We start from the raw sequence: 16,253 nt of genomic DNA on the forward strand, positions 1-16,253 counted from the left end.
ACCAGCAGCAGCAGCAGCCTACAAGCCCCCAAACTACCTCTGGCCTCTATCTTAAAGGTTGAATTTAACAAATTCTGCCTGTTTTAGAACAGTCATTTTTCTCTACTTTAGACACTGATGCATCAGGATAAAAGTTCAAGCAAGAAGTTGTTGACATTATTCTCTCTCTCTCTCTCTCTCTCTCTTTCTGTTTGTGGTACGATTGGTGTCTGAAGTGATAAGTCTGTTTTAATTCTAATTTTATCACACTTAAAACTAAAATACATGCCAGCTATACAAGAGGCACAGATGGGAGGATTGCAGTTTGAGGTCAGTCAGTCAAAAAAAGTTATCGAGACTCTATCTCAAAAAATAAACTGCCTGTAATCCTACCTGCTCTCTAGGCAGACATAGGAGGATCAGGGTCCAAGGCCCACCCTTGGACAAAATGCAAAAATGCAAGACCCTATCTGGAAAACAACTAAAGGAAAAAAGGGCTGGGGGCATGACTCATGTGGTAGAGGGCTTACAGAGGGCTTTCTTAATAAACACAAGGCCCTGAATTCAAACCCCAGAACTACACACACACACACACACACAAAAACCCTAAAATACATAACTATCTAGTTTAGTACAGGATACAGTATTGCACCATGGCCAAGGGCATGACTTTTGGAATCTAAGTCCCAGCTCACCAACTAGCCACATACATGATTTCAGATACATCCTTTGGCCTCTCAGCATCTCCATTTCACCATTTACAAAGTGATCTAATAGGAACACATTCTTCTTAGAGATGGTACACTCAAAGCACTTAAAACAGTGCCAACTCAGTAAATGTTAGCTCTTAATACGTCTCCAGCTGTCCATCTTGCAGCACTTTTCCTGAATTCAGTTTACCTATAATACACTAATCTACTTGCACTTTCCAGATGTCATGTGCTGTTGCCTACAGGTCTTCATACAGACTTCTCTAACTGCCTGGCTAATTCTTATTTGAAAAAACAATCAGAGTCAGGCCATGGTGGCTCATGCCTGTTAATGCTGGCAATTTGGGAGGCTGATTGAGATTCAAGGCCAGCCTGGGCAAAAAGTTTAAGAGACCCCCATCTCAATGGAAAAAAGCTGGGCATGGAGGCACACACCTGTCACCCCAACGATAGGCTCATGGTCCAGACAGCCTGGACAAAAAGCAAGACCCTACCTCAAAACAAAACAAAAAAACAGAGCAAAAAGGGCTGGAGGCTTGGCTCAAACAGTAGAGCACCTGCCTCACAAGCACAAAACCCTGAGTTCAAACCCCAATACTGTCAAAAAAAAAAAATCAGGTGATTTTCACATCATCCATTCAAAAATCTAACACTATGAAATGCTGGCAAGGATAGGGAGCTAGGGAGTAATGAGAACACTTCCGTGCTGCTAGTGGGAGTATAAATTAGTACAACTACTTGGAGAGCAATTTGGCCACAACAAGTCTAGTTGAACATGTCTATGGCCTGTATGTCCCATATGTCAGTAGTCACAGTCCTAGTTACACACCTTATACACGGGAAATAGATACGAGAACATTCAAAGCTGCCCTGCTTCTAACAGCAAAAACACTGGAAAGACTGCCAGTGTCCCTCAACGGGGCAATGGCTAGAAACCTTTGTAATCACAATGAATGTATACTTCTATACTACAACACTACATCACAGTTAAAATTGCTGACATAGGTGACTCTCAAAAAGCACATTGTTGACTAAAAGAAATAATTTCAAACAGAGAGATACGGCATGATGTTATTAGCAAAAAGCTTAAAATCATAAGAAATATACTATACACTGTTAATGGAATAAAAGTATGGAGTAAAAAATGGCTGGAAAAGACAAACATCAAATGCAGAGGAAGAAAAGGGGGCAGAGCAAGGGATATAAATGGGTGGGGGGTCCCAGGAGTGTTCAACTACATTTCATTTTTTTTGAAAGATCTATAGCAAATTTAATTATAAATTTTAAATGTCAAGAAAGCTGGGTGGTGGGTTCAAAGATATCCGTTCTATTAATCATAAGTATAAATAGACCAGCAGCAAAGTAAGGCAAATGGGAGGGTTGCAAATTCATATCAAAGGGCTTTAGAATTCTAGGTCCCTGAGCAATCAAGTGAGTAAGTATGCCCTTTCCTTCTCCACCCATTCCATCCACACCCCTTCCTCCATCACCACTGCAGTTTAATTTTCTATAGACTGTAGCCTGGTAGAAAGCAGTGGGAAGCATAGGCTGATAACAGGAATACGTGGAAGTCAATGGGATTCAAGAAATGCTTTCCTGCACAGGGAACACTTGCAATCAAGTTTATAAGCTCCAAGGAGTTCTCTGGAGAGAACTCCCAATGCCGACATTTGATATGTGGTATTTATCTGTGTACTGCATAGTGTGCACGTCTCAAAATGTAATGTGCTATTATACACAGGTTTCTTTATTCTTTCATACGTGTGTGTGTGTGTGTGTGTGTGTGTGTGTGTGTGTGTGATACTAGGGATTGAACTCAGGGCCTCACACTTGCTAGAAAAGCACTGTACCTCTTGAGCCATACCCCCAGTCCATTTACTTTCAGTTAGTTTTTCAGATAGGGTCTCCTGTACTTTTGCCCAGGCCATCCTCCAACCTGAATTCTCCTATTTCCACCTCCAAAGTAGCTGAGATTGCAGATGTGAGCCACCATGCCCACCTTATTCTCAGATTTCTTAAATAAGTCAAAGATATACTACTGGAAGTAATACCAGCAGCATTCAATGCCTTTAACTGCTGAATGCTTGGGCTGGGGGTATGACTCAAGTGAAAGAATGCTGGCCTAGCAAATGTAAGGCCCTGAGTTCAAACCCCAGTACTACTAAAAAAAAATAAATATTATTAAAAGACAAGAAAGTGAAAAATTAATTGAAGTTTTCAGTTTTTATATCCTCTGCTTTTACATTCTTTTTAATTTATTTTATTAGCATATATTAATTGCACAAAGAGATTTCATTGTGATATTCGCATATATGCATATAATGTTCTTTGATCAAATTCACCTCCATTTTTCTTACCCTCCTCCCTCTTTTTTTTAAATAATTTTTAATGGATTTCATTATTCTATTTTCATACATGCATATAAAGTACTTTGATCATATTCTCCCTGCTTTACATTCTTTAATTAAATAATCTTGGAAAGGTTTTTCTATTTGACCATAGAGTAGAAAGTAAAATATTTCAACAATTTTAATAGAAATGTAAGCAAGTATAAAAACTGCAAAAGGACTTTTTTAGCTAAAAAAAAAATGTAACATGCATTGGAATCATCTGGTGATCTTATTCCAGTGTAGATTGTAAATCTGTACGCTAGTTGCCAAGGCTACAGCTCAATGGTAGAGTGTGTACTTAGCACGTGTGGAGCCCTGGATTCAATCCCCAGCATATGAATGAATGAATGAATGAATGACTTCTGTAGGCTATAGGGGCCTGAGATTCCACTTTCCCACTAGGCTTCCAGATAATGTCAATGTTGTTCCTTTGGAGTGGCAAAGCAGCAAGTCAACTCATTTTACCACACTCAAAAGTCCTCATTCTAGAGTCTCGTTATTAAATGTAAACAGACGTTAAAGTAACCTCATTTTTGAGGCTGGCCGTTAACATGAAAGAGAGACCCAAACAAATTAATGCTTTAAAAAGACCCAAGCCAGGCACCAATGGCTCACACCTGTAAACCTAGCTCCCTGGGAGGTTAAGATTTGGAAGATCATGGTTCAAGGCTAGCCCAGGCAAACAGTTCAAGAGACTCCATCTCCAAACTAACCAGAGCAAAATGGGGTTGGGTAACAATGTGAATGTTGCTACCAGTACTGAATTGTATACGTTGATGATATATTTTACCACAATTAAAAATAAAAATCAGAGCTGTCAAAATGGCACAAGCCTATAATCCTACTACTCAGGAGGTGAAGCAAGAAAATCAATAATTCGAGGTCAGCCTGGTCTACTTAGTTTAAGACCAGCTTGGGCTACACAGTGAGATCTATCTCAAAAATAAATAAATTAAAAATTTTAAATTAAAATATTAACAAAAAACTTAAAAGAAAATTAAAGAATCAATCCAGAAAACCTAACTTCCGAATGATAGGCATTCCAGAAAAAAAAGGAAATAAATGAGATAAATAAATAACAAAGAAAAAATTCTAATAAAACTGAAGCACCAGTTTCCACTCTGAAAAAAAATAAGAACGGGTTAGAGCAAGACACATCATTATAACACTCCCAACCAACAGGAAGAGAAAATCCTAATGCTTCCTGAGCTGGTATAACAGGTACTTCACAACTACTTTGGCTAAACAGCACTGACTCCTCACTTGAGCCCACAAGTTAACTAAAAGCAGGATAAAAGGTATCCCTGCCTTCATTCTGCATCTGACTCCTTTGTCATAAAACTTTGGGTCAGACTCCTGCTTAGCTCTGCACGTAGCTGTGTTATTCACTCAAAGAGAAACCAGTGATACATAACCCTATGTCATCTGCCTCAAGGCAGATCAGAATAACTCAGGCATCTTACTGCCAGCTTTCACAATGCCTCTGTGGTATTTCCTAAAAAAGGCACAGGAAACAGTTTTCTGACCCTGTCTGTCAAGGCTTCCATTCCAAGATTCCTACATCACCCCCTATCGGGAGAAAGCTGGTACTGAAGAAAATGATCATGAACCGTCATTACCCTGTCCTCCCAAGATATGGAATGGTAACAGTGGGATTTGAAGGAGGACACTGGTCACTGGAGTGTCTCGCTCCATTTTGTCCCTCTCTGGCTCTATTTTTGCCTCTCTAAATTTTTCCTCCTGAGTCACTCCTTCTGTAGTCACCTTGGATTTTTGGAAGGACAGAACTGATTGATAAACATCTTCATGATAAGGACCAAAGCTAATCTAAGCAACAGTGAGACTAGCAGGGCAGATCACTCCCCAAACGGTGGCAAGTATCTATGATAGTGACACTGCACCCTGCAGCAGCAGCAATCATCACATGGGAACTGCTTGTTCCCTCAAGCAATAAGGACTTCTTCAAACCACCTTGCAGAACCAGAACTGACAATGATCGCCAGACAACACTACTTACAGACTGCTTAATTATGCAGACCTCTCACCCTGTCCCAGTTCTTTCTCCATTTAAACTTAACGCTCATATTAGTACCTGAGGATGGGCTGAAATGCTTATTTTCCTTCCTCCCAACATTGCTATGTGGGTTAAATTTTCCTGCCTTTCACCATTACTTCTATTTGCTCTTTTTGTGACAGTGGCCGGACCGGACATGTTGGAGGTCTCAGAGTCACAACAAGAGAGATATAACATCCAAAGGATCAGGAAAGGCTGGGAATATAGTTCAGTGGTAGAGTCCTTGTTCTGAAGAAAATGACTGCGGACTTTCACACACACACACACACACACACACACATACACACACACACACACACACATACACACATACACACACACACATACACACACACACACATACACACACATACACACACATACACACACACACATACACACACACACACACACACATACACATACACACACACACACACACACACACACACACACACACACACACAGCAGCATGCATAAGGCCCTGGTTCAATCCTCAGCACCATAAGAAAAAAAATCATGTAATTTTTTTCCAAAGGATCAGAAATAGTGTTACAATCAAACTTTTTTCTTTTTTTTTTTTTTTTTTCGGTACTGTGGTTTGAATTCAGGGCTTTGTGCTTGCTAGACAGGCACTCTACCACTTGAGCCACACTGCTAGTCCAGGAGTCAAACTTTTTAATATAACCTTGGCAGGGGGAATATATATATATGAAATAGTATCTTCAAAATGAAAAGGGAAATTTTCAAATTTGAACATCTAGAACAATTACAAATTAAGTGTCAGAATATAATTAAGACATTTTCAAATATGCAAAGATTCTTTAGGGGGGAGTTGTTTTGTGTTGTTTTGTTTTGTTTTGTTGAGACAGGGTCTCACTGTGTAGCCCAGGTTGGCCTAGAACTCTCAATCCTCCTACTCTAACTCTTTAGTGCAAGAATTACAGGCAAGCACTGCCACACCTAGGGTTTTTTCTTTAATTTTTTTTTTGAGTCAGGGTTTTACTATGCAGCCCTAGTTTTGAACTCATGATCCTCTTGCCTCATTCTCCTGAGTGCTGAGATTACAGCAGTGAACCACCACACTCCACTAAATATGGTAAGATTCTAACAACATATCCCAGATTTTTGTTTCTTAGGAAGTTACTACAGGAGGTGCTTAAACAAAGCTGTAGCAAAATAAACCAAGAGAGAGGAAGACATGAGATCCTGGAAATGCACAAAACCAGCCCCAAACCAGTGAAGGAAAATGCCAGAATGACAATTGTATAGCAAGTCTAGAGAGCAGTCAGTCAGTCAGATTGAAACAAGAGAAAAGAAGGCTCTGGGACAAAGACTTGAGAGAAAAATATGACACATATATTTACACGTATGGAAAATATTGCTAGGCTTCTTGACAGTCGTAGAGCACATAGGAATAGAGAACCACCTGCAAATATATAGAAAATCAGATAAATAAGAGGAAAAAGCAATTGTTAACCCTAAGCAAAATGAAGAGCTGCATCAATTAGAAAGCACAATTGTTGCTCATTTTGGCTCATTAGTAAACAGTATTTGTATATATAATCAGCTAAATTCTGGTTACAGGTTGAATCAAAAATTGTTACATAATTATGTGTAAGAAGTCATAGATTCAAGTTTATATACCATGGCATGAAGGCAGCAGATAATGCTTAAGAGTAACAAATCAAGAATGAGTGATGCAAGCATTTCTTTAGAAATAAGAATGTACGTCTGGGATATAGCTCAGTGGTACAGTGTTTGCCTAGCATGTGAGAGGCCCTGGGTTGCAACCCAGCACCAAAAAAGAAAAGACCAAAAAAAAAAAAAAAAAAAGAAAGAAAGAAGACTGTAAATGTCAGGATTCATATGTAAAAGACTTGAGGATATTGCTCTGTGAAGAGAAAGCCAGGGAACCGCTTTTTTTCTCGTTACAAGTCTTTGAATGTTATATGTATACATTAACACTAATAGTTAAAAACTATTTATATGCATTATTTTAGTTCAAACACATTGATGTTAAAATGTTAGCATGTAACTTGGGAGGAATCTAAAATGTCCTAAAGGTTATCCATAGTCTGTAAGTAAAGAAATCTGTTTTCCCTGGGGCAGACAAGGAGGAGGAGCAGAGATAGGGCCAGTGGATGAAGGTCAAGGGTTCTGTCACACACACACACACACACACACACACACACACACACACAGCTTTTCTTCCAATTTCCCGTCACTTTGAAAGTAACCTCTGGAAAAACATGAAGGTATTTTTTTTATTCTAAACAATTTTGCTGTGGAATGGGATGCTTGCTTGCTGAGGTGATATATGCAAAGTTTACAGTTGTTGGGACCAAATCAGCCCTTTGCCCCTGGGACAGTAGACCAATCACTAAAATGACCATTTTGCAAAAGAATTTATTCCCTGGGCAACCCAGCATGGAGACCAGAGAACAAATCTCAAATCCATCTCCCTGAGCATAGGATCCAGGGGCATTTATGAGATGAAGAAGGTTTAAGGGGTGGGAAAAGGCAATGGGAGTAAGGAAAAGAGAATACTCAATGGTGTACACGTGCGAAACCAAACGTCATAGTTCTCCAGAACTGGACACAGGTTTGGGAAATAGTGGCATAAGTATCCTCTCAAAATGGAGTTTTGAGCACCATTGTTCACCCCTAAGTGAAAGGGGTCTGTGGCTTGCCACCTTGGGCTAGACAAAGGCTGCCTCCAAGTTCCTGAAAAACAACCTGGAAAGTCATTATCAGGACCCTTCCTCAGAGGTATCATTTGTAGCAAAGCTAGTGAAGTCTTAGTTACAAGACCTCTAAAATTGGTGGTTTTTTTTTTTTTTTTGGTGGTAGTGGGGTTTCACCTCAGGGCCTCACGCTTGCTAACATGTGCTCTACCACTTGAGCTATTCTGCCAACCTAAAATTGTGATTTTTAAAGTCAATTAAAAGTATGTAAAAGAGAGTGAGGCAGCTTAGGTTTGATGGTCATAGTCAGATTTGCTCCTGGGAGTCATATGTCAAGGCCTAGATTAATTTCTTATTGCTAAAAATTAAAGAAAGTGTACCTCACCATGATGCTGGCTTTCTTTACATAAAGCTTGTCTTATGTAAACATGTCGCAACTTAAAGAGCTGTCTAGACCTTAATGATAAGACTAGATCTTTTTTAGCAGTTCAAGTTTGAACTCAGGGCCTCATGCTTGCTAGGCAGGTGCTCTACCAATTGAGCCACACTAACAGCCCATACATTTTTTTGTTCAGTTTTCTTTTGCATATACTCCCAACACTAAGCAGAAAATAAATCATTTCATTACATACAGAAGGCACTCGACGATGTTTATTGAACTCTTTCTGGAAGAGTGGAAAAGGAAACAAGGCACACAGGCAGAAGGTGCAGGCAGGGCACAACGTGTGTCTTCAGCAGAGGTACTGGAAGGTGAGAGAGCCTCACATTCGGAAGCAGGTGAGGGAGCTCCCCAGGCACAGAAATGGAGGCAAGACAGGAATCCAGGGAGGTCCATCTAGGTTGCCTATTAATGTAGGTGACCACTCATTGTCTCAAAAAAAGGAAAAAAAAAAAAGTTAGGTGCGGTGGTAATCCCAACTCTAGGGAGGCTCGTTAGTTCAAGGGCTTAGGTTGTATAGGGAGACACTGCCTCAACCCTCCACAAAAAAAAAAAATATATAGCATAGTTATATAACAGAGAATTTATTGTGTTTCCTTCACCAGACTATAAACTCTAAGAGGGCAGGTCCTTGTCTGTTTCATTCACTACTGTATCCCCCGTTCAGAGCAAGAGCCTACTAAACATTTATTGACGAAATGAATACATGATGGTGCCGCCGGACACCATCATGAATCAGAATCCCGCTGAGGGGTGACAGGGCATGGTAACCCTAGCCAGTTACATGCTTTTAGCGGGGTCTCTGAAATGACAACACCGGAAGGGTGGAGTCCAGCCTCTGGGACAAGCGGGAAGGAGCAGCTGGACAGTGAGACAAACCTTAGGGAATGACAGGCGGATGGAGGAAGTACTTCCGGCTGCTGGAGGAGGAGTGTGGGAGGAATCTGTGGGAAAGTAGAGGCGGGGCGGTGGCAACACGCATGCGCAGGTGCGCTCTGCTCCCTCTCCCCTCGCCAGCACGCGCTTACGTGCGTGTTCACGTGAGGTCGCAGCGGAAATGGCGCCGCGGGGCCGCGCGTCCGGGCGGCGAGCGGAAGTGGGTGTGAGAGCGGAAGTGGCCGGCTAGAGCCGGGGGTTGGGCGGGGACCCGGTTTGTCGGTGAGGCGGCGGCGGCGGCGGCGGCTCGGCAGGCGGGTTCAGGCTTCAGGGGCCAGGTCGGTCGGGTGGGCGGGTGTCTCCACAGTCAGTGCGTGCTCGGGCCAGCGCTCCCGTCTTCTCCTCCCCACCCTAGTCCCTTTCCCCTTCTCCCCCAATCTCTTATCCCACCCAGCCCCCCTCGTAAGGGGGCAGCCGGGCCGCTCCCTCAGTCCTTCCCTTACCCATCCTTACCCGCCCTTGTTTCTCCTTTCCCTGCCCGGGGCAGCCGCCGCCATGATCCTGCTGGAGGTGAACAACCGCATCATCGAGGAGACGCTCGCGCTCAAGTTCGAGAACGCGGCCGCCGGGTGAGCGCGCGCCCAGGGCCGGGGGTAGTGGGGGAGGCAGAGGTGACCCCAGCTAATCCCCAGTGCAGTCCAGTCTCCTAGACCTGGGGCGGGGGGGAGGGGGGGTCTGGCAGGGTGCAGGGGCTGCCCCGGCATGGTGGACGTGGGAGGAGATTGGGCGCGGTAGGGTGAGGGGCAGAGATGCGTGGTGAGAGGCTCCGAGCAGGGATGCGGAAGCAGCGAGTGGACAGTAGCGTGCCTGCCAAAGGGCAGGAGACCTGTAGGACGTGAGGGCCGCTGAGATAGGAGCTCGCGCCCGAGGGACCACTGTTCTCTGCTCCCCGTCATTGTTCCGAACCCAGAGAGCTCCTTTTTGGGATTTGGTTGGAAGGAGTTTTTAGGGATTCCCAAGACAAGGTGGGAGGAAGATGCAGGCCTACGTTATCACCGACGTTCTCGTTCCCCACCCCCACCTCCTCTGTAAGGAGCATGAGGGAAAGACTGAAAGCAGACCCAGTCTTGCAGCCGGAAAAAAAAGCGATCTCTAGCTTCCCTTCGCCTGTGAGAGACACTGGCCATTTTGTTATAGATTTCTCAAGCAAAGCTAATATAGTCTCTCCATCCACACCCTCCTTATCTCTCTTCTGAGGTTCTAATGCTTTTTTCTATCCACTAGCCTTTATCTGATTGTCTGTCTTTTAAATTCTTACTCGAGACCCCCGGTCTGTGATTTCTTCTGTGATAATCCTGGCCCCATTACATGCTTCAGCCTCCAGAATCTATGAAGTTTTTTAGGTAGCCTTTTAAAAAAATAAATAAATAAAAACAAAACTCTGGCCTTTTTTAAAGATGGGCTTGGAACATAGTCTGTCAAACACACAAAGCAACCTTTGATCTGTTTGCCTTTCTAATTTAATATGTAAAAGATGACCAAAGGAATTGAGTTTTAGCTTTTAATGTTCATTCTCTCATTTCCCCATCCGTGAGGCTGGGGCTTCACATCTTGGTTTCACAGTTAGGAAATACGTGCATACTGTTTCTGATGAACTGGGAACTAGAAATAGAAAAGTAAGTACTTGGAGATCCACAGAAGGAAGAGGATTGGTAGAGGGGAAATTCTAACTGGTCATAATGAACTTGTGGTTTACAGACATTTTTAAAAAGTAATAGCCCACCACTTAAATTGAATATATTGTGTGTCCTGTCTCTTTTATAAGATGACAGATTTTATCTCTAAAACAAAGCACTACTTTTCTTGAAGAAATTGATGCAGTGGAAATGCACTGTTTCCTGCCAGGGGCTGCAGTTGCTTGTGTGTTTGACTGACTCTCTTACCAGTTCTTTGCATTTTAAGTATTCAAGTGAATCATCCCAGGGTCTTATTTTGGGTAATTTCTGTGTACTTTTTTTTTGAGCAGTGTAGCACATAGGAGGAAGTTGAAATACTTCTACATTTTCACAGCTGATCTTAATACACTCTCAAGTCTGGACTAGCAAAGAAAGACCTGGGTGGTTAGAAGCTGATCTACAAGATAAATGGCTGTATATTTTCAAGTAGAAGCATGCCTTTTAATGTAGGAATACTTTTGCATTTATTTGTATATTAATAACTTGTGATTCCAAAGTATGAAATATTATTCATAACTTTGTTGAGCTATTTTTCTTTTAGAAAACTTTTTTTTTTTTCGGTAATGGGGCTTGAACTTAGGGCCTTCACTTTGAGCCACTCTGCCAGCCCTTTTTGTGATTGGTAGTTTGCAGATAGGGTCTCATGAACTATTTGCCTGGGTTGGCTTCTAACCTCGATCCTCCTGATCTTTACCTCCAGAATAGCTAGGATTATAGGCCTGAGCCACCAGGGCCCAGCTAGAAAACTTATTAAAAAGAGTGCTGGGTATAGTGGCATGTGTCTGTAATTCCAGCACTTAGGAGGCTGAGGCCAGAAGATCATGAGTTCCAGGCCAGCCTGAGCTGCATAATGATAACTTTTCTCAGTCAAACAAACAAAAACGGCTAACATTTCAGAGGGATTAAAAGAAGGCTCTCAAATCTGGAAGGCATGAATTGGAATTTCCAGGACTTTTTTTTTTTTTTAAACAAAGATACAAAGAGCTGAATATAAGCAGGGTTAGTAAATACTGTCTTTTATTCTGGCCTATCTCCCCTTTGAGGTGTGGTTTTCAATTAATGGACTCAAACATTCTGAGAATTACTTTGAAAATCTTTGAAAACAGACTGTGATACCATGCTTAGTAAGTAGGACTTTCCTGGAATTGCCAATATAACTCCCAGCAGAAACATGCTTCCAGCATGCCAGTAAGGTGAGGCACTGAAGCAGTTAAGTGTTTATCCAGAAGCATACCTACACCAGAACTTCTAGCAAAAATGACTGTGTGCTAATAACATTTATGGGATTCTACCAGTGCTCAGCACCAGACATCAGTTGAAAGAAGGAGCCTTTCTGAGGGAGCCTGTTAGCAAAGTAATGCAGGAGCTAAGGAAAGAGCTGTGTTGGGGTAGGATCCAAGAAAGACTTTATTTAAAGAAAGGGTGTAGCTAGAAGGAGAAACTCTGGGATTTGACAGACGTCACCAGTGTGGGAACCTGCTGGGAGAGGTCAGCTCCACCCTGCTTTTTATACTTCTTAGAGTAACCCAATTGGGTAAATTATGGTTCATTGCAGCCTTTTCCAGAGTGCATGATCCAGCTCTTCAACGTCCAACACTACAGCTACTCCCTCCATGTGGCTGGTTAAATTTAAATAAAAATCAAACTTGAAGTAAAGCTAAAATTTATTTCCTCAGCCCACTAGATACATTTCCAGGGTTCATTGCTACATGTGGCTAGAAACTGCTCTATTTGGACAGTGCACATGTAGGACATTTCCATTATTACAGAAAGTTCTGTTGGACAGCACTGATCCAGATCCTGGAAATAAAAGCATGAGGTAGTTAGTTTTGTTTTGTTCCCCAGTGCTAGGGATTGAATCCAGGCAATCGCTCTACCATTGAGCTATATTGCCAGCTCTCATGAGATAGTCTTAAAAATAGTTTTGTGACATAGTTCAGGGTAAAGCAGTTCTGTCATCTAAATCATTTAAGGATTCATTTAGTCATAATAACCTTTTAATTTTGAGGCAGTTCTAACAAGGTTCGTTCCAAACTGCTTATTACATTTTCCTACCTTTTTTCTTAACTTTTTCAAACTATCCATGTAGGCATCCTCACAAAGGGATAATTATTAGTAAATTGTCTTCTAACAACCTGCAAAGTAAGAGCATGTGACTGAATAAAACTTAAACCCAGCACTGCAAATAACATGCACAGGTCTTACCAACACATTGCCTTTTCACTTAGGAATTCTTACCCAGTCCCATAGTTAAAGCAGAAGTAATCTGGCAAATTAATCACATTCTTTTGTTACTATATACACACCAAGAATCTTTTCAGCCTCAAAATCAAGGCCTGTCAACTTAGCTAGAGTGTGCAGTCCAGAACTGGGGAAATGCTGTCAAATGCAAATTACTGTTGATTTTAAGTGCCTGCTGGCTCCTTGCCACAGCATGTACATATTGTAGGGAGCTGTGGTTCTGTGAGAGGGAGTGAAGCTCAGTAAGCAAGCAGTGCCAGTTGGGGTGGGCGAAGACTGTGGGAGGAAAAATTTGAGAAAGGAATAAATTAAATCTTGCTGATACCTTGTTCTCATTCCCAGATACGTTGCATATGTCCTCAGAGAGACAGACTGATTTGAAGTGACTCAGAATTGGGACACAGTTTAAGCATATAGAAGTGGAATGTAGTGTCTGATTCGCTGAGATCTCACTGGTCTTTTTACATGGCATTATAGTTTACACACTACTCCCTGTCTTCTGGCCTCCTTAGGACCACTTGGTCCATGAAGCCCCAGAGCTATACTCAGCCAAACTTATTATAACCTGGGCCTGTAATTTCAATCATCTTTGTTTCCCCAGCATCCTTAGTGTATATACAGGCATCTCATTCAATGTGTTTTTAAAGGAATAAATGAAGCTAGGTAGCGTGATTTCCGGTTTCTTTAGAAGCTTTTCTGACAGTGTGAGTCAGCTATTAGAACTTTTTATTCTCCATATTTTAACATGGCTTAACAGAGAGGAGGGCACCTCTCTTACCTAATATGATCTACTTTGTAGACTTCTCTCAGAAAGAACGATGGTAGTCTTACAGAGGATTTAAAGAGAGTAATCAGAAACCTAAAGAGTAAGCAGAACTCAGTAAGTCCTCTAATTCTAACTATAGTATCCCCATTGAGGAATTGAATCCTAGTATGCATTCAGGAGTAAAAACTACAAAGTCCTTAGTGAAGAAAGACAATTATGTGATACTGCAACTGCCTGTAATCCTTTTTTGACTGATTATTGACACTCCAGAAGTTCCTTAGGAAAAGGACAGAGGAAGTTTTTTCTAAGGGATTTTAAGAGTATCTCTTGAAGCCTATCTGAGTGAATTGAGTATGTCTTAGTGTCTTGGGCTGTCCAGTCTGTAACCCTGAGGACCATCCAGCTGGCTCGTTCTGGGATTCCAAGCATTACAGCAGTCTGATGCCAATAGGAGTCCTATTTCTCCTTGTACTACTGCTAAACAGTTCCTGATTCTGAGAGCTACCACAATGCCAAAACCTCTCCTAACCACAGCTTCAAAATCTGGTCCCTTCTGACTCCATCTGGGAGGAGAGAAACTGATTTATTGATCATCTGGGAAGCAGACACTGTACTATATACTTTAATACAGTTTCATTTAGTTTCAAAATGTGCTAGATCTCATTCACTGTTGAGAAAACTAAGGGTTTTAGGGGCTAGGAAGGGTGTAGACATTGAGAAACTACTGTGTATTAGGGACTGTACTAGGCTTCCAACACTGTGACTCTTGACCTTCTTTATCATATGGCGAAAACAGAACCTGATCATATTAGTATGGCATAATCTGGGTAAGTGGTCTGACCTAAGATCCTGCTCTAAGAAATGTTGGGGTCCTTAGCATATCTGTAATTTAGTCATGAGACGCTGATTGGGAACTTTGCTATGTAGACATCATCTCAGGCTTCATGACAGCCTTGTGAGGTTCATGTTTTTATAGAAGAGAAACTTTGAGGTGCAGCCACATTAAAGTTAACTTGCCTCCAGTCACATAGACAGTAAGTGATAAAACTTGAACAGTCAATTCTAAAGGACTTGCTTTTCTATAAACTTAACCCCTGCATCTAAAGCTTTAGCAGATGGTAGAATAGTATGTATTTTATCTTTTTTTTTTTTGCCTTTTAAATAGTACCCTTTACCCCAAGACCAGCCTTATCTCTGCCTTCATGATTGTAACACAAAAGGTACAATAATACCTGGTTTTAGGATTGAGAAATGACCCTGTGATTGTATGTTTCACACTGAGCACCCTCCTTGTTGGGGCATGGAGATCTTGGACCTCTACCTCGCAGATAACTTCTTGCAAGGTCTCCTTTGGCTAAGTGTTGTCCTTAGCATCCTTTCTCCTCTAAAGCTTTTGTGCAGCCACAAATAGTAAACTAAAATATTAATGGCAGAGATTTGATAGATAGTCCCAATAGTCCCAAGTCATGCAGCAAACCACTTAGGATCGATCTTAGCAACTTTTCCCAGTGGAGGTCTGTTCTCAGGATATTTTATGCCTAGAGAAATTCAAAACTTCGGAGTCAGATGTTTATAGCTTAGAATCCTAAGGTTCTTTATAGTTGATTTTTCTCAGGTCTGTTGAGTGAGAAACGCAACCCTTCCTTGACTGAGTTAAAGCCTAAAGATTAGGAAAACAATGCACCTACCTGGTAAGTCATGCAATATGGACTTTTTTAAACTCCCTGACTGCAGCACAGCAACATTTCCCGAGGAAAATATGCTCCTGTGCTTCCTCCCCTTAGACATCTCTTCAAATGGACCATAGTTTAATGTTTCCATTTCTTTGCTGTCTGCTCTTGTTTTCTAGAGGTGATGAATGGTTGCTGCTCATTCATTGCCTTTGTTACCTGGCTACAGTTTCAAGGTGAAAGCTCAGATGCAATTTAAATTTTTATTTAGCTCTTTCCTCATATTCTGAACTCACTGCTTCTCCATAAATCTACTTGCTGTTTCCATTCATAGAGACAGACACCTTGCATGCATTTCCTAAGTCACACATGACTTGCTTAAAGAAGCAGGGAGGAACTTTGTGCATGATTCATGTAGGTTGATTTTTTTCAACATATGCTTAATTGAAGCTAGTTTCCTTAAAAGCTGTTGTTTAGCCTTTGCATCCGCTTTTTAACAGTCATAAAGCATGTTAAATATCCATTATTTCCCAGCAACGCTGGAGGGCAACTTGGTCTTGGTTGCTTTCACAAGTGAGAGTGCACAGGGATAGCGTAAAAGATAAGTACTTTGCCAGATGCAGGTGGCTCACACCTGTAACCCTATCTACCTACTCAGGAGGCAGAGATAGGAGCCTGGCAAGGCAAATAGTTTGAGAGACCCCAT

The 16,253-nt window shown here is 41.7% G+C and overlaps 1 protein-coding gene and 1 long non-coding RNA gene across 2 annotated transcripts in view; one reads left to right on the forward strand and one right to left on the reverse strand.

Annotated features, from left to right (window-relative positions):
• Nucleotides 1-8,448: 8,448 nt before the first annotated feature.
• Nucleotides 8,449-10,195, reverse strand: LOC141422638 (uncharacterized). The gene is made up of 3 exons (XR_012447382.1): nt 9,648-10,195; nt 9,138-9,202; nt 8,449-8,690 (listed from the first exon to the last, which is right to left on the reverse strand). It is a non-coding gene; the product is annotated as an uncharacterized lncRNA (long non-coding RNA).
• Nucleotides 9,317-16,253, forward strand: part of Arpc2 (actin related protein 2/3 complex subunit 2) — a 30,152-nt gene continuing 23,215 nt past the window's right edge. Inside the window, exons 1-2 of the mRNA XM_074071713.1 lie at nt 9,317-9,472; nt 9,682-9,763. Of these exons, the coding sequence (XP_073927814.1) occupies nt 9,690-9,763 (74 nt within the window). The 5' untranslated portion in view covers nt 9,317-9,472; nt 9,682-9,689. The remainder of the gene's footprint in view (nt 9,473-9,681; nt 9,764-16,253) is intronic.

The sequence above is a fragment of the Castor canadensis genome, chromosome 4 (genome assembly GCF_047511655.1).
Source record: "Castor canadensis chromosome 4, mCasCan1.hap1v2, whole genome shotgun sequence".
NCBI classification, from domain to species: Eukaryota; Metazoa; Chordata; class Mammalia; order Rodentia; family Castoridae; genus Castor; species Castor canadensis.